The sequence below is a fragment of the Podarcis cretensis genome (assembly GCF_951804945.1).
Source record: "Podarcis cretensis genome assembly, chromosome: 7".
Taxonomy (NCBI): domain Eukaryota; kingdom Metazoa; phylum Chordata; class Lepidosauria; order Squamata; family Lacertidae; genus Podarcis; species Podarcis cretensis.
Genome location: NC_137176.1, coordinates 94246890 through 94263874, shown reverse-complemented (window position 1 = coordinate 94263874; position 16985 = coordinate 94246890). Strand labels below are relative to the sequence as shown.

Sequence of the window (16985 nt, the reverse complement as noted above, 5' to 3'; positions counted from 1 at the left end):
GGCAGAGTTGGGACTGGGAAAAGTAGAGAGAGTGTCGAGGCGCTCCCTGCAAGAACTCCATAGTGCTGGCAGCTCCCCTACTGGGGTTTATCAAACTTGGATCTCCCTCTGCTGTTGGACTGCAACTCCCATTATCCTTAGTTAGCAGGACCAGTGGTCAGGGATGATGGGAATTGTGGTCAAACAACAGCGGGAGACCCAAGTTTGAGAAACACTATGGGCCCAGCCCTAGACATCTGGGACACATGCTCAGGGCCGGATTTAGGTTTAGGCTACTGAAGGTAATGGGGCCCTTTATATGTGATATTTTAGGGAGCAGGTTAGCAGGCGGGGCCCATGACTTACATCATAGGAGCCTACACAACACAAAACACTGTTGCTGGGTGTAGGTTTTATTTTATGTGTTTTTTATCTTTTTATCTTATATTTGGGAAATGTACATCCAGGTTTTTTTTCATTTAATTGGGGGGGGGGGCTCTCAAGAGCTGGAATATTGCCAACATGGCTAGGAGCATTGACAGCCCTGTCCGTTCATGCCTACAATCTTCTTTCAACGCCATCCGAACCGGTGGCCACCTCTGCTTCTTGTAGTAAATGCCCTCGTTCCACGTTGCCCTCAGTGTGTGTACAAGCAGTTCCGTGTCAGATGCAGATGCCACAGAAGGTGAGGGCTCTCCTTCATGGCAGGAGATCCTTCTGCCACAGATGCTCTTGTGCTTCTTGCACTCCAGGGCGGGGGTCTATGATGCCATTCATGTATCTCCAGTTGCTGGTTAAATAAAAAACGTATGTTCTTTGGTTCCAAATGTCCCAGCCTTCGGCTTCCTTGGATGCCTGCGAGTTCTCCTCTTCTGAGAGAGGGAGAAAACTTTTCTCTCTCCTCTTTCTCCAGGTCAGGCGTGACTTTATACACTTCTAGCATGTTACCACGTGTCAGCCTTGACAATGCAGAGTTAAGTTTCTGCCACGCGCATTCCTTGAGCTGGGGAGCGTCCTTGGCCGGCAGCCGATGACACAGTTCAAAGACGCGGAAGCTCCAGCCGCCTCCTCGGAAGGAGCCGGCCAAAGCCACCCCCTGTCGCCCTGAGAAGGAAGGAATGCGCCACGGCCGAGACTCCGCCGCAGCTTCTCACGGCTCGAGGGAGTCGGCTGGGCGGCTCCTGCCACCCAGAGCTGATTGCCATCACCTGCCACCTGGATGTGCGCATTGTCTTCCTGTCGTGTTTGGCCCTCCAGTAATCGGGGTGTATTTTGTGTTTGTCTTGAGCTCCAGCCTTGCTAAGGAGAGGACAAAAACCTCGGAGGCAGAGGCGGCCTGGGGCCCGGGGCGAGGCAGACAGGCAGGCTTCCAGGAAGCGAAGGAGCCAGACCCGTCTCGAAACTGGAACGCGGGGAAGTCGTCGGGCCGGTTGGCTGTCCCTCGTGGCCCCGTGCAAGAGGGCCAGGCCCTCCCTCTCTCCACAGGGGCCACAGAGTCTAGGGATGGAAGGCCAGGGTTGCAGGCAAAATACGGCTCTGGGTGGTGGTTCCCAAACTCATCCCCAGCGCCCCATGACCCACCGGGGAAGATAATAACACAATAAAATCCAAAACAGGACCAATTAATTGCGCATTCATTCGAAGTGCAGCTGAAACTATGTAGTTTAAATAATTGAACAAAACTGATGAGCTTGATAATAATAATAATAATAATAATAATAATAGTCAGAGCTGCCCAAGTTCCCAGCTCACAGAGGACCAACGCCAGGTCCCCCAATTTATTATTTATACCCTGCCCATCTGGCTGAGTTTCCCCAGCCACTCTGAGCAGCTTCCAACCGAATATTAAAAACAATACAGCGTCAGACATTAAAAACTTCCCTAAACAGGGCCGCCTTCAGTTTTCTTTTAAAAGTAAAATAGTTGTTTATCTCTTTGACATCTGCTGGGAGGGCGTTCCACAGGGCGAGCGCCACCACCAAGAAGGCCCTCTGCCTAGTTCCCTCTAACCTCACTTCTCGCAGCGAGGGAACCGCCAGAAGGCCCTAGGATCCAATGATTCTAGCTTTTCAAAGTCTGAGACTCCTTTACACCTCCAGCGCCTCCCTGTTACCACCCCCTTGCCTCTTAGCACCCCCAGGTAATCCACCCCAAGGGGACACGACCATCCACTGTGGGAACCCCTCCTGTGAAACCATCTTGTGCCAATTTCCCAGCCTGGCAGCCGGCGCAGCAACTTCCCAACACGTGGAATGACAGCTGCAGCTGCCGGGGCAATACCTGTTTGCACGTTTGTAAGAACTTAGTGTGGCTCTTTGGAACTCCCTGCCTATTGATGCTGAGCGGGTGCCTTCACTGTACTCTTTTCGATGCCTGCTTAAAACATTCTTGTTTAGACATCTTGTTTACCTAAATGCTTAGTTAAGCGAAGCAATTTTAATCTGCTTTAGCATTTAACTTTTGGATGTTTTAAAATAATGCTGTAAATTTTTATTAGCAATGATTTTATTGTTTTATCTGTTCTGTAAACCGCTTTGAGGCATTTTTTCTTTTAAAACAACAACAACAACAACAACAACAACAATCAGATGGTATATAAACATCATGAGATAAATGAATAAATAGCCCCGGCCCCTCAGCTAAAGGACTCCGGCTCGCAGCTGACCCGGTTGGGGAGCCCTGTGAGGAAGGGGTAGCGCGATGGCTGGGCAGCGGAGGCTGCTTTCTCGGGAAGGCCGTGGCAGCGGCATTTGCATGTGGTTTATCTTCCCGGCTGCTTTGTTTGAGATAACGGGGCAGCTCCACAAACAAGGGTGTCATAAAGACTTGCGCACTGAATTTGCATATGAAAATATTTGCAAATGTCTGCAAATGAAGATGCACAGATGAGCCCCTGTATGTGAAGAGGGAGGGGTCCCGTAGCCCCCAGATCAGGAAGGAAAGTGGGGAGGCGCCAGCCCAGCCTTGGGCACCAGCAGAGGGAGGGCTTTCTCAGCACCCAGGTGGATGGCAGAGGGCTCCCCCCCCCCCCCCGCTTCTTGGCCGCCTTGTCAACCTGGGGTGTGCCTATTGATCTTGGCATTCGCAAAGCTGGCAGAGCCTTGGCAGAGTCCCGCTCGCTGCCCTCCTCCGATCCAGGCATGTCCTGATGCGCTCGCTGGTAGCAACTGCCGGGAGGGCCGCCAGCTGGCGGGGGGGGGGGCGGTCAAAGGACGACTTGTCAGTTCCACGGAAAAGGATAAGGCGGCCGCGGCTACTTCTAGTCGTGATGGCTGCTGAGTCTGTCTCCTGGATCAGAAGCAGGCCAGTCGCTAAGGGCAGATCTACGGGACTCAGGCCCCATGACTTTTCCCTTCCCAGCACCCTTAACGAACTACGGTTCCCAGGACCCTTGGGGGAGAGCCTCATGTTTCAAATGTCGAGAGGTGGCTCTGCCCCTTGCGCTCCTGAGAAGGGGCCTGGCCAGGAGGCCGCATCCCCAGACATGGGCCTTGGGGGCCCAGTGGAGGCTGCTGGGTTCAGGATTAGGCCTCCCGCAGCGGGGGCTCAGCACTCCCTCAGCGCCTCAGGCTCGGCAGGGCAGTGGCAGGGCAGGCAGCGGCTTCAGCACCGCTAGACATGAAAGGCCTCCGAGGAATCCGCCTCGCCCCTCCCTTGGCAGCCAGGCAGCCACGCCGCCCTCCGCTCCGGCAGCAGAGGAACCAGGAAGCAAAAGGGTCCCGCGTGGGGCTCCCAGATCCACAGGAAGGGGCTGAGCTGCCTCCATCACCCCGGGGCTGAGCACCATGGGCGCACCCACGGATCAACCCGCAGCTAAACTCACCAGCTGAGGGCTTCAGAGGCAGGTGGGGGGAGCAAGGAGGGGGCCAACTGAGCACGTGCGGGACAGATCCATGACACGGACTGAGTTGCTACAAGGGAGGAGGAAGCTGCTCGTTTGCAGAGCCAAGTCTTGGGGGAACTCCCGTGAGCACTAGGGCAGGATTGGGGCTCCTGCCCAGAATGAGGCACCTGTCTCTGCTCCAGCTGCTTCTGGATTTGGGGGGGGGGGCTCTTCAAGCCCGCCCCGGGCCCTGTGGGAGGAGGGCTGAAAGGGGGCTCTGAGAACTGCTGGTATCCGTCTGTCCCGGGAGACAAGGGAGGAGAGCGCCTTTGGGGGGTTACAGCGCCTGCTGTGGCTGTAGAGGCCGATACGGGAGACACGTTTGCAGCTGCTGGGGGAGAAGCCAAAATACGATGGGGCAGGAAACGGCCCGTCTGAGCTTCCTCTCCTTAACACGCCCCCCCAAGCCGGCGTAAGCAGCGCCCGCCCCCCACACGCTTGCTGTTGGAAGTAGAGGCTGGCTCCCCGCTCCCTGCTCCCCAACATAGGCGTCGATGAATGACCCCGTGTCTCCTCCCCACAGCTTTAAAAAATATCTGCGCTGCGTGTGAATGCTGTGAAAAGGGAACAGTGTTCCTGTCCTAGGGAGGCGGAAAAGCCTCAGTTGTGGGGTGGGAGTGTGGGGAAAGAGCTCTCTGTGAGCCCCAGAATGGTCTTCTCCCGGGACATCAGACTTCAAGAGGAGGAGGAGGGAGGAGGCTGCGACCTGCCTTCATCCCAAGGATGCTCGTATCAGGAAAGGGTGAATCCCCTGGGCAACTTGGCCCGTCTCTGCGGGAGGCGCAGCCCAAGAGCACCCGGAGAAGGCCTCAGATTCCATCCCGGAGCAAATGTGGGTGGGACAGGCGGAAAAAATTATTTGGCAGTTTCTGCAGAGGCGTCAAAGCCAATGACGTGGGGACGGGGGCAAAACGCCAGCAGTGGGGCAGAACTTGGGAAGGGCATCACCCGCTTCCTCAGCGGCATGAGGCGTCTTGTTGGCAGCGCGCAGGGTGGCTGGGGCCAGCCTTGCCCACCATCCTCCACCCTAAGGACATGGAGGAATCAGCTGCCCCCTTGGGCTGCCGCTCTGCTTGAAGCTGGTCCAGCACACCAGACTCTGAAATCCAAATAACATTCTCTGGCCGATCGATCAGCCCCTGCTTCTCCCCTCCCAAATGGTGGGTGGGTGCCATTTTCATTGGGACCATGGTGGGTGGGGAAACGGTTAAACCCTCCCTCCCTTCTCGCTGCAATGGCTCTGGGAAAGGAAATGGTTAAAGGGCTGTGACCGATTCGTGGGGAGACGAGATGAAGGTTCCTCGAGAGGGGAAAATGGCAGGGCCCTTCTGTGCAAAAAAGGCTACATTTTCTGCGGGGGGGTGGGAGAGACACGAGAGGAGGCGGCCTTGATTTCGACCTTGTGCAGATGCCCAGTGAAAAGTGAGTGAACCAAGCGTGGCTCTTCTCTCTCAGCGGGTGTGTGGCTGCAGAAAGGGCCGCGCTGCTCGCCCCCGACTTCGGGGAGGCTCCCTGGACTGGCCACCTCCGCGCCAACGTCTGAATGCCTTCCCAGGGGGATGGAGGGTGCTGTGGGCTCCTTGGGACCGAGAGGCCTGCCGGCGTCAAAGGATGATCCACTGCCTAGGTATTCGCAGCAGCAAATGACACAGAGCTTGTTCCTTCGCACGCCTTGCACGGAAGGCGCCCGGAAAGCGCAGCGAACTTCCTTGAGAAAAGCCGAACAAAAAGGGCAAAGCTCCCGCCTTGCCGTCTGCGCGTCGCCGTCGCCCCCCCCCCCCACGCCCCAAGCGATAGGGGCTGGGCAGGCTGGATGGATGGTGCTTCCCAGCCCCCACCCCTTGGGGGCGCCATACTAAAGCTGCCCAGCTGAATGGGTCCATCTAGTCCCGCACCCCACTTCCCAAAGGGAAGCCCCCATGCAGGGCAGAAAAGGGAAGCAGCAGCAGCCCATTACTGTAGGGCTGGAAAGGGGCGGGAGGGACAGAGGAGTATTTTTCTCACTTTTCTAAAAAGTCAAGGGGGGGGGGAGATTTACACCACCCCCAAAATGGCGAAGAGGGTCATTTGGAGCGAGGACAAGCAGAGCCATGAGTGCGCGCAGGTTGGCAGTGATCCCAGGCAGTGCTAAAGGAGGAATTCAAGTTGAAACCAAACCAGCAGGTTAAGTGGTTAGAGCCTCGCCTGCTTCCCCAAGGGCAGATGGCAAGACTGGCAGCAAAGCCAACAGGGGATTGGGAGTCCCGTGTCCCAGGAGAGGCCGGCAGTGTAGCACAGGAGCAGCTGCCAGGCTGAGCTTAAGCCTCTGCTGGCACAAAGCAAATGTGTTTGTGTGAACAGGCGGTGTGTGTGTGTGTGTGTGTGTGTGTGTGTGTGTGTGTGTTGATTTCTGAGCCAGCCTCCCTGTCGCTTTGCCAGGCTCTGAGCTTTCTGTAAACATCGCCTTGCAGTACTGGCACACTTGTGGGCGCCAATACTCATCCATGCTGCAGAGCCTCTCACCCTGCCCAGGAGCCCTGAAACCCAGTGCCAGCCTGGCTCCCATAGGCATCCCTAAGCTGGGGGAGGTTGCAGGGGCCATGAGGCAGAGCTTGGCTTCCGTGGGGCAGGAGGATCCTGGAGCCTTCAGGCGGTTTTGGATCTCTGTGCAAGAGGCCCAGTAGAAGTTTGGGAAGGCCAGAGCCAGAGGCCAGAGGGCATCTCTGCGTCACAGAGCCCTCATGCCACCTGCTGCAGGTGGGAGAGTTGGTGGGTGGGCTGAGGGGGTGGGACTTTTGCTCAAAGCCAGGAGGAGGGATGGGGCCTGATCTGGCTCAGCCGCCCCAAACCAGTCAAAGGGTGTTAATGCAGCGGGAGGGAGGCACACGCGCTCTTGCCCAAAAGTTGTCCAACCTGTACAGGCAGACTGAGAACCCCAGTAGAGCCAGATGGAAGCTCCCAGCGGAGGCTGCCTGGGCCACCAAGGAGGAAGAACTGGCTGCCCAGCCCTCTCCAGAGGAGCCTTGCGGAGGTGGCCTGTGGGGACCCAAGAAACAGAAGAGGTGGTTTCTCAAGGTCCAGGGACTCCCTTGGCCTGGCAAAACAGACAATGCGCCAAAGATCCCACAGACGAGAGCAGGCGAGGGACAGGTTTGGGCAGCGCCGGCAGCCAAGGTGTGCAGGCAAATAGCTCACTTTGATTCTGCCTCACAACCACTTCCTGTTTGTTTAAGACCAAAGAGCCAAGCCTGCCTTGTCTTGGGAGGGGGCAGAATGAGACAGCAGCCTCCAATAGTGAACAACACGCCCCCCCCCCATGAACAGGCCAGCTCTTCCAGGTCCCCAGGGCATCCCAGTGGGGTTTTGGTCTGGGGCCTAAAGGGAAATGGACAGAGTACACATGTGTTCACACAGAGTAGACATGCACATTCAACTGCCTAGTCCAGTGGTTTTCAACCAGTGTGCTGTGGCACCCTGGGTGCCTTGAATGATGGGCAGGAGTGCTGTGGGCAACACTGGCCTCCATCCCTTCCCACCCCCCATGCCCTCTCTTGTCACTGCCTCCCCAAGGCTTGCACAACTGTTTGTTGCAGCAGCCCTGGCTACAAGCTCCCCAGGCGAATGGTGCCTGTGGGGCTGGCCAGGAGCCGGGAACTCATAAAGGTTGAAAACTTCTGGCCTAAGGCATGTGTGTTACCCAGGAGATTGCAGCCACAGAGATATGAAAAGAAGATCCATTCCATTGTCTGGTGACATCACTTCCTGGTTCGCATGGAGCAGCAGTTTTCAGCAGAGCCCAAAGACAGAAGCGCCTAGCTGTATTGAGGCAGCACCAGGTGTTGAAATTTTGCACCCCTAACAAATAATTTTGTGCCCAGGGCAGCTGACCCTGCAGCCCCACTCACGCTGCACCACAACCAAGAACCACATCACCTGAGGGATTGTGGTGGGACTTTGATAGATCTGAGAAACAACTGTTTTGCCCATCACCCTTTAGCAAAACCCAGCTGTGCTTTGCCCTTTAAGAAACCACATTGACTCCACTGGTGTTAATTGGCTAACAGGAGAAGAGCTATCAGAAGCCTAAAGTGCCTTTTTCTGCAGTCTTCGTTCAATAAATCAGGCTGCAGTCTTTGTTCCCTGAGTGCCTGGTGCCAGAAGAGTCTAGATATACTCTGAGTAGATGTTTGTTACATACAATCCAGAGTGCCCCCCCCCCCAGCACACAGACGGAGAAATGGAGCCATGAAATTGTCTGCATGATACAAAGGAAGGAAATCTCTGGGCATACACCGAGTGCAATGACACCAGCTGCACCTGTGCTACTAAGACTTTTAGAATATTAATAAACTCACAGGAATTTTTTGAATATGAGCCTTGAATGGGGAGGGATTCAAGAAACTAGTGTGTGCCAGCAGCAGGGGACACCCTCCACGTGTGGAAGGTTAATGGTTTAACTATGGCACCTGCTGTCTGCCCAGTGTGCAAGTACAGGCACCCGCAGAGTGAAGTCTGCAACAGGACTTCTTGAAAACGGAAAACCACAGCACTTCAAAGACTGCAATGAGCACACAGCCCGAGACAGGACTTTGCTCTGCAGAAGCCAGGCTGACTGCGCCTCAGCAGGACTTGTTCTTCCGCATACCTGTTGATTCTACCTTTCATGAAGCTTCACAGAGGTTTGCCTGGAACAGATATGAAGCAAACTGGGCTGCAACTGCACAGATCCCTATTCCAAAAATGGGTTTTCTTTTGGCCAGTTTCCAGTTCTCAGGTACTAAGGCCGATCTTAGGGACAAGCTGTGCTTTCATCGGCTCATCAGCAGAAGAGAGATGCCCCCCACCCCCAGGACTAGGAGTTGTGAGGGGAGAGAGACTCTGGTAGCCATGGGGGGGGGTTCACCTGTGGCCACCCAACCTCCAGCCCAAGGAACCTTCAGAAGGGAGTTGCTGCCATGGGCCTTGAGTGGACGGGCCTTTCCATGAGCTGAGCAAAGTGGAATATTAGGAGTCACGGGGGGGGGGGGGGGGAGTGTGCACATGAACTTGGCTTGCTTTTCTCTTTTGACTGCTATTCTGCTAGTGTTGTTGATATTTATTTTATGTTGGCATCCCTGTCTTGAGAGACCACGGAGTGTGCCTTTGGGGATGAAGACAAACCGCTGTGTTAGCAGCACCAAGTGAGCTCCCTGGGGTGCAAGCCTGGTCAGAGCGTAGGGACGTGGTGGGATGCTCAGACCACAAGGTGGAAAGCAGAGCAAGACGCTTGGCACCAGTGTGGCTGCAGAAGTTGCTGGAAGGAGGAGCATGAGGTGAGATCCTATCCGCATTTGTGCAGGGTCTACTCCCGAGTATTTTCTTCTCCCAAAGAAATCCCACAAGGCAACGGAGGTTTGGGATCAGAGTTTTCCTTCTCCTAGATGTCCTCTCTTCCCAGGTGGATGAGCCCCATCTGTCCCTAATTTGTTAATCATATAATATTATTTTTACTTTAATTATGATGCTTTTGTCAGAAGTTGCTGTTATAACAGTGTTTTATAGATTGCAGTTGTTTCCCTGATGATTTGTTAATTATCCTATATGATTTATGCTGGGTTTGTGATGATGTTCTATCCTGCTATTGCTATTTGTTGTTTGTAAGTCGCTTTGGGGCTCATTTGAATGAAAAGTGACAGAGAAATAGGTTCAACTGATCAATCAATTCCACATCTGGAATTTAGTCCAAGATTCTGACTAAACATTAGGAAGAACCTCCTGAGGGTCAGCGCTGCTCAGCGGTGAAAGGAGTGACCTTGGAGGAAGGTGACAGAATCTCCTCCATGGGAGGTTTTTCAACAGAGGCTGGATGGTCATCTCTCAGCCCTTCCTGAATTGCAGGGCTGGACTGGATGGCCCTTGGGGGTCCCATGCAACTTTACAATTCTGTGGTCTGTGTTCTCCATGGACTCTCAGCTGGGCCCCATCTGGACCAGCCCATTTTTCTGCTTTCAAAAGGCGAGGAGCTTTCCCTGCCCACGTCCCCTGGTGGCGCCCCGTTTTCAATCCCAAGGAGCCCCCGCGACCCACCACCGCCCCAAAGGCAAGTGGAGCCTCTTTTGGCAGGCAGGCAGAGCCCAGCACCCGAGCGAGAGGAGTCTAGAGAAACCCTGGTCTTTATTGTCCCTCGCTGAGCACATCCACAACCATGACAGGTGAATATTCAGCCTGGCTAGAGAGCGGCCAGAAGAGGGAGGGAGGGAGGGAGGGAGGGAGGGAGGGAGGGAGGGGACACGCCAGGCAAGGCCCCCCCCCCCAGGGCTGGCAGGAGGTGGGCTTAGCACCACAGGGAGGTGGCCTTCCTCACCCCAAGAACCTGCTGTGGGATCCTCCAGGGGGTGCCCACCTGGGCACTGCAGGTGGGCATAGCAGATGGGGAAGGACTAGGGGAGGCCCCCTCCCACAAAGGCATTTGCATATAATGGGGGGGGGATCTGGGTGCCTGCTCTGGAGGGTGGATGGGGGTAAAGCAGCCGGGCACTGAAGGAGGGGGCTGGGCATGGGGTGAGGTGGGCTCTGCCACCTGCTCAGCCTCCAGCCTGGCCAAGCGGGATGATGCTGGCCACCAGTTTGTGCCCTCTGGGGGTGGGGGTGGCAGAGCTGCATGGTGGAGGCCTCTGAGCCCGTCTCCCGTAGGGGGGGGCCCTGCCCCAACTGGCTCCGGGCGCCACAGTGGTCAGGACGGCCGGCCCGTCTTTTCCGCAGAGGCTGCGTCCTTCAGGGCGGGGGGCCTCCGGGGGGCTCTGGGGAGGAGAGGCAAAGAGGAAAGCTCTGTCAGGGACGCTTCATTGGTGACTCCTGCATTGCAAGACTAGATGGCCCTTGGAGACCCCTTCCTAGAAATTCCCCAGGGCAGCTCCACCCAGCCTCCCAGAGCAAAGGCCCTTGTGCATCCAGCCCATGGGAGACTGGGGGGGGGCGTGCGTCCAGGTGTGAGGCAAAATTCAGTTTGTGGCGAGGGAGCAGCTGGGTGAGGAGCAAGCAGGTGGGTCAACCTGCCCCACGGGGAGTGGGCCTCCTCTAAGTTACCCCAGGCGATGGGGGCAACTGGGTTGCCCAACAGCTTCCTCTAGGGAGAAGACCCTGCCCCCCTCGCCCTCCTTCCTCACCTGGAGGGAGCTCAGCCTCAGGCTCCGCCCCAGCTCCTCCTCCATCCTCAGAGGCTCCTCCTCCATCCTCAGAGGCTCCTCCTCCTCCGGCAAAGGTCAGCTCCGCCCCATCCGTCACCAGAGAGCTGCGGGAGTGGAGGCACCGATCCCCGGAGCGTGTCCTGCGCAGGACAGACTGCAAGGGGGGAAACAGTGAGGGCAGGCGCAGGGGCAGCCCCTCTACCCTCTGGGGGTGGCAGGGGAGCCATTCCAGGGGAGCAGAGGGGGGGACGGCGGTGCCACTCTCTTGACTCCCCAGAGCAAAGCGCCTCCAGCCTGACAAGGGGGGACGGATGCTCCCCGCCAGGTGTTTGTGGGGGCAGGCTAGAGGACTTGGCGCAAGATTCCCCTCCTCCTCCATCCCACCCCCTGATCCCTCCCCCCTTACCTTCCTGGTGAGGGGGCTGCTGGGGGCTGAAGCACTGCTGTAGAGGCTGAGACTGGAATTGGAGCGGCTGGGGGGAGACAGCGCCTTGGAGGCAGGGGCTGCAGACTGAGAGCCGCCCCCTTTGCCCCCTGGAGGGTCCGGCGTCAGGTATTTCTCATTGATCTTGAGGTTTGTCCTTCCCTTCACTGGGAGAGGAGAAGAGGTGAGCGCGGGGAGGCTGCGGCTTCCAGGCCAAGGATGGCAAAGAGAGGCCAGATGGGTGCTCAGCTGGTCCCTAGCCCCAGCAGGATGAGGAGCGTCCAGGGCCTGGTCTCCCACATGACATCGCCGTGAGAGGGGCTCCTCCACCCTCAGGGCCCAGGACCCTCAAGAAGGGGGGGTGGCCACATCGTCCCTGAAAGCTGTTGGGTTTGCAGCCAAATCACGCATGTTTTGGCAGACCAGGGTGAGCACAAAGAGGGTTCTTGGACTTCCTAGAGAGGACCCTCTGTATGGTCATTTCTTGCCTCCTCTGGGCAGAAATTCCTTGACAAAGGAGATAATCTTTTATACTTCCTGCTGCCTTTGAGGAGACTCTCTCTCCATCATGCTTCCAAACTGACCAGATGTGTGTCTGGATGTATATGCTCTGGACACCCACAGCCTATATCGAAGGCAACTTTTGTATTTTGTACCTGAGAAGTTTTCTTTCCTGTATTGTATATGCTGCCTGCATTGAAATGTAAGTAAACCTTTCTTTGTTTATCTTACTAAAAACATGTGGTTCATTCTCTGCAATGCAAGTGAAGAGCGGGAGGCCAGGAGACCACAAATAAAAGGGATAAAAAGGTGTAATTGCCTCATTCCTTAGTAAGCTGCAGAATGTATAAGCGTTTTATGTTGCTAAAAAGGCTTGGCAGCCCCCTACTTTTTGTATGTCTTCCACACAAATGGATTTACATTTTAATCAACACAATCTGTTTCCCACATGACTCCTCTGCCTCCTGCTGGCCCACAGAGGGAAAAGCAGAGCCCCCTATTGCCCCCCCCCAACTGAGCCTGCCTAGAAGGCCCAGGAGGTGCCCATGGAATAAATGCCCCCTCCCCCTCCCATCCCCAGCCCCTCACCTCTGCAAGGGTCGTTCTTCACCAGGAACTCATCCAGGGCGATCCAGCCTCCGCCCACACGCACCATCAGGGTGCTCCTCAGGATGCGGACCATGCGCAGCTGCTGTGACTCCCCAAACTGCAATGGGGGGGGGAGCAGTGAGCTAGAGGTGCCAGAGGAGAGAAAGCCCCCTCTCCATGAAGGAGGGGTTGTGCCTGCCAGGGACACAAGAGACCCCCTTGGGGGGTTTCCTTCTGACAAGCGGTCCAGCTTTCTGCCCCACCATATCAGCCCCAACCATCCAAGTCCCTCTGCCTGGCTACTCCCAGGCCTGGCCAGACTTTGCTGGAGGCTACCTGGTGGGCGCCAACTCCTCTGGCTGCTGGATTGAGAATCCTAGAGCCCTAGAACCCCAGGGGCCTTCTAGTCCAGCCCCCCCGCAATGCAGGAGTGCGCAGTGGCCCCTCCTCTCCAGAAGCCCAGCAGGCCCCTGTCCGGGGGGGGGGGGGGCGAGGGGGCGAGGGGGCTCCTGGCCAAGCACTTACTCTGTACCGGTTGGCACTGATCTGTTCCACCTGGAAACGCTTCTCACAGTTACACTGAGCCACCTGCCTGTTCACCTGGAAAACAAATGGAAGCTGGGGGGAGGGGGTCTTCTCAGAGAAGGAGGAGGTGAGGGTCAAGGGCTGGCTGGGAGGACAGGCTGAGTGGGGGGGGGGTTGCCTCTGCCTCCCTGGCCGGGGGACACCCAACCCCCTGCCCTCTGGGAAGACTCCTCTTTGCAATGTCCTCTGACAGTTGCATCTTAATGCTTTTTTTGCAACCGAGTGGCGGGTGCTGCTTCTGAGGCCAGTATCTCTCCGGGCCGTACCTCGTCCTGGATCTGGTCCGCATCAGCCGCCTTGCGCAGGATGTCCCGGCTGGGGTGCAGAGCACTCACAAACTCATAGTAGTCAATGAAGCCATCCCTGTTCAGGTCAAAGATGCTGGCCACAGCGCTCATCTCCAGCGGGTTGGTGGGGAATTCTGGAGAGGGAAAGAGGGGGGGGCTGGGGGCTGGTCGGGCACTTGGGCCCCACCTGCCATTCAGCAAGCCCCACAAGCTAGGGAACCACCACCAACCAGGCATGTGGAGGGCAGCCCACGGGGCACATGTGGGAGGGTGCTCCACCAGGAGCTAAGGTAGAAGGTGGGTCAGAAAGAGCAGCTGCTGCCAGAAAGGAGGGGTCTCCTCTCCACATCCCCCTACTAGTCCTGCCATGTCCCAAAGCGTGCTGAGTTGGGGGTCTGGCAAAGTGAATGGTCCCAAAGCAGCTGGGGGGGGGGGTCAGGTACCGGAGTCAGGTGAAGGTCAGCAATAAAAGGGACCAGTGCAGTTAGCTCTTTATTCAAAGGAACCAAAACAGCTCAGGCCCAGTGATCCCAGCAACTGTTCCCAGCAGGTCTTGCCCCAATAAGGCAGTTGCAAGGACTGAAGACCCCCGCCTTCCCCCAGCTGCCGAAGTCCCCTCCTCTCCAGGGTTTGTTTCAAGCAAGCGGAGACTGTGGCAGGTCTCCTCCTCTGCCCTTTTCATTTCTCTGCCTGTTCTGGGAGACCAGCAGAGAGGGGAGCTGGTCACAGCAGGAGGGAGAGACCCCCTGGAGTCTTCAGCAGCCGGTCTCCTGCCTCTGAGTCTGCACTGCCCTCTGCCACAGCCTCTTCCTGCTCACTAAGCCCTGTTGCCTCTTCAGCTTCCAACGCCTCCTGCTCCCAGTCTGCTCCCTCTGACCAGGCATCTTTGTCCCACCACCAATTCCCGGGCTCTGAGCCTTCTTCCCCTGGGGGTTCCCTGGTTGGCGCCTCACACCAGTCCTCTGCAGCCAGCCGGTCCATGGCACCGGGGAGGTGTTGCCCCCCCCCCGCCCCTTCCTGGGCACCTGGCCCTGCTGCACTCACTGGAGGAGAGGACACTCTCAATGAACTCCTGCTGAGTGATGCGCCCGTCCTGGTCCCGGTCAATGCCCCGGAAGACGTCCAGAATGCGAGATTTCATCTGGCTGATCCACTGCATGTACCGCTTTCGCCAGACCGAGAAGTCAAAGTGGGCAAACTCCTCCAGCTGAGAGAGAGAAAGATGGGGCTGCTGGGATGGGGCCAGGCTCTCCTTGTTCCCCCTCCATGTCCCCACCCATGGGAAGGGGGGGGCAGCAGCAGAGGATGGGCCTGGCTACAGCTGGATCCAGTTCAAAGGGGCCCATCTCACCCAGCTTCCACCCCCCATGAGGGGCCCATAAGCAGCTGCCCAACCCAGGTGGGGTCAGGAGGGAGGGAGGGGGAGGCCTCTGACCCTGCAAGGGGGTTCAGGCTGGGGCTTAAGGTTCAAGGTGCCAGAGGGACCCCTCATTTCTCCATGGGGTTCATTGGAGGGCATCCCCCAGACATCCGCCCTACTCAAGCCCACCCTTGACTGCCTCTTTCTCTCCCAGCCACACAGAGCCAGGACTATGGGCTCCCGCTGCCCCTCATTCCAGTGCCCCCACCCCTTACCTCTCTCTGGCGCTGCTGCGCGTTCTGGAGCCGGTACTGGCGGTCGAGGGCCAAGAGCCAGAGCTGCTGCCAGCGCTGCACCAGCTGGGCCAGGAGGGGGCTCTGGGGTGCCAGGTCCTCGAGGGGCACAGGCCGAGCCCTGGGGGAGAGCTTCCTGGCACTGCGTCGCCCTGCAAGAGAGGAGCGTGCCTGTCTGTGGAGCAGTGGGCAGTTGAGGTGCTCAGAAGAGCCCCCCCCCAGCCCTCAGCCCAGCCACTGGGGACGTCCAGTGGAGCTGAGCGTTGGAAGACTCAGGGCAGATAAAAGGAAGGACTTATTCACACTTTCAGCGTCAAACTGTGGATGGAACTCCCTGCAGGAAGCAGCAATGGCCACTACCTTGGATGCCTTGAAAAGAGCATTGGGCAAATTTGCGGAGGAGGCAGCATGCAAGCCTCTTTCCAGGGACACACATTGGCTTTGAGGGAGGGGCACTTACGGGAAGGCAGCTTGCGGGAGCCAGGGGCCATCCCCCCCGCCTCAGGGGCTGCCTTGCGCTTGCAGCTCTTGGTGACCCTCTCCACATCTGGCTGCTTGTGGGTCAGCTCCTCCATGAACACCTGGGGGGAGAACGAAAGGGGGGAGGGAAAGGGCAGCTGCTCCTCCCTGCAAGGTGGGGCCACAGGGAGGCTGGTTCCACACCCAGCTGCCTCAGTTCTTTGTGTCTCACTCCTGCAGGGGTGGGGGTGGACTTAGCTCCCTCCCCCTGGGGTGGTGGGGAAATCTACAGGGTTCCTGTATTCCTAGAGAAGACAGGTCTGTGTGACGTCACACACCCTACACCCTGTGGCAGGAAATGGGACAAAGGATTTCCGTCTTTTCCGCTTCCTCTTTGCCTCAGTCTCCCTCTTCTTTCAAGCCAGCAATGTGAGCAGCCGCACACGCCTGGGCTCATTTCGGAAACTGATTTTGCATTTTGTAACTAAGACGTATTTTACCTGTGTCCTACTTTAAAGTATTTGCTGCCTGCATAGAAATGTAAGTAAACCTTTCTGTTTGTACTAAAATGTGTGGGTCATTCTTCACAACGGAGACAGAGGGGAAAGGTAGGCAGACCACAAATATATTGGGATAAAAGGTATAATCGACTAATTCCTAGCTTCCAGTAAGTGGGAAAAGAGTTTTTACTCTGCCAAAAAAGGGCTTCACAACCTGTTTACTCTCATTCTTCTCACCCACACGTGGGACAGAAGCTTTAAATTTTAATTTGCCAGGTTCATCCTCATTCCATCTCCCTCAGGGATTCCCAGCCAGGGATGCCCACAGGCACCCAAGGCCACAAAGTCAAGGTGGGCCAGTTACCCCATGCTGGGCGCTGAGCTCCTCCAGCTGCTCCGCATCCTCTGGGAGGGGCTCCTCGTCCCGGAGGCTCAGGGCCTCCTCAGCGGCTGTGATCCAGTCCATGAGCCGCGCCACTTCCTCCCGCTCCGTGGCCAGAGAGGCCGCCTGCACCTGCAGCCGCTCCTCCTGCTGCTGGGCCCAGCTCAGCACCTGTGGGACACAGAGGGGCTGGCGCCAGGGTCCCAGGGCAGGCAGGAGGGGGACTGGCACTCAGCCTGGGCCTGCCTCCCTTAGCCTCACCTCTGCTCCCATGCTGGTCCCACACGAGTGGGAGGTGGCACAGCTCAAGCCAAGCCCCCTTTTAGGGAGGTTTTGAAGAGACACCCCCTGCCCCCCAGCAGCTGGGACTGGTTGCATGTCCATAGCACCAAGGCTGCGTCTTTCTGCCCTGGTTCAAGGCTGCGGCTGGAGGCTCCCTCCTCTACCCGTATCTCATTCATACATTGCTTTTGACTCGCACCTTTTTCTCCCAGTAGCGGAAGGTGAAATACATGGTTCTCCCTCCCCCCCTCCAACATTTAATCCCCACAACAACCCTGTGAAGTAGGTACGGGTGAGAGAGTCACACCCAGTGACAG

At 57.1% G+C, this 16985-nt stretch overlaps 1 protein-coding gene across 1 annotated transcript in view; it reads right to left on the bottom strand.

Moving 5' to 3' along the window:
• Positions 1-9975: 9975 nt before the first annotated feature.
• The window catches only part of LOC307220300 (microtubule-actin cross-linking factor 1, isoforms 6/7-like), a 39138-nt gene continuing 32128 nt past the window's right edge, over positions 9976-16985 (bottom strand). The window contains exons 28-37 of the mRNA XM_079984090.1: positions 16369-16557; positions 15506-15626; positions 15028-15197; positions 14437-14599; positions 13372-13526; positions 13046-13120; positions 12521-12638; positions 11414-11598; positions 10987-11161; positions 9976-10620 (exon numbers count right to left, since the gene is read on the bottom strand). Coding sequence (XP_079840216.1) covers positions 10595-10620; positions 10987-11161; positions 11414-11598; positions 12521-12638; positions 13046-13120; positions 13372-13526; positions 14437-14599; positions 15028-15197; positions 15506-15626; positions 16369-16557 — 1377 coding nt within the window. The 3' untranslated portion in view covers positions 9976-10594. The remainder of the gene's footprint in view (positions 10621-10986; positions 11162-11413; positions 11599-12520; positions 12639-13045; positions 13121-13371; positions 13527-14436; positions 14600-15027; positions 15198-15505; positions 15627-16368; positions 16558-16985) is intronic.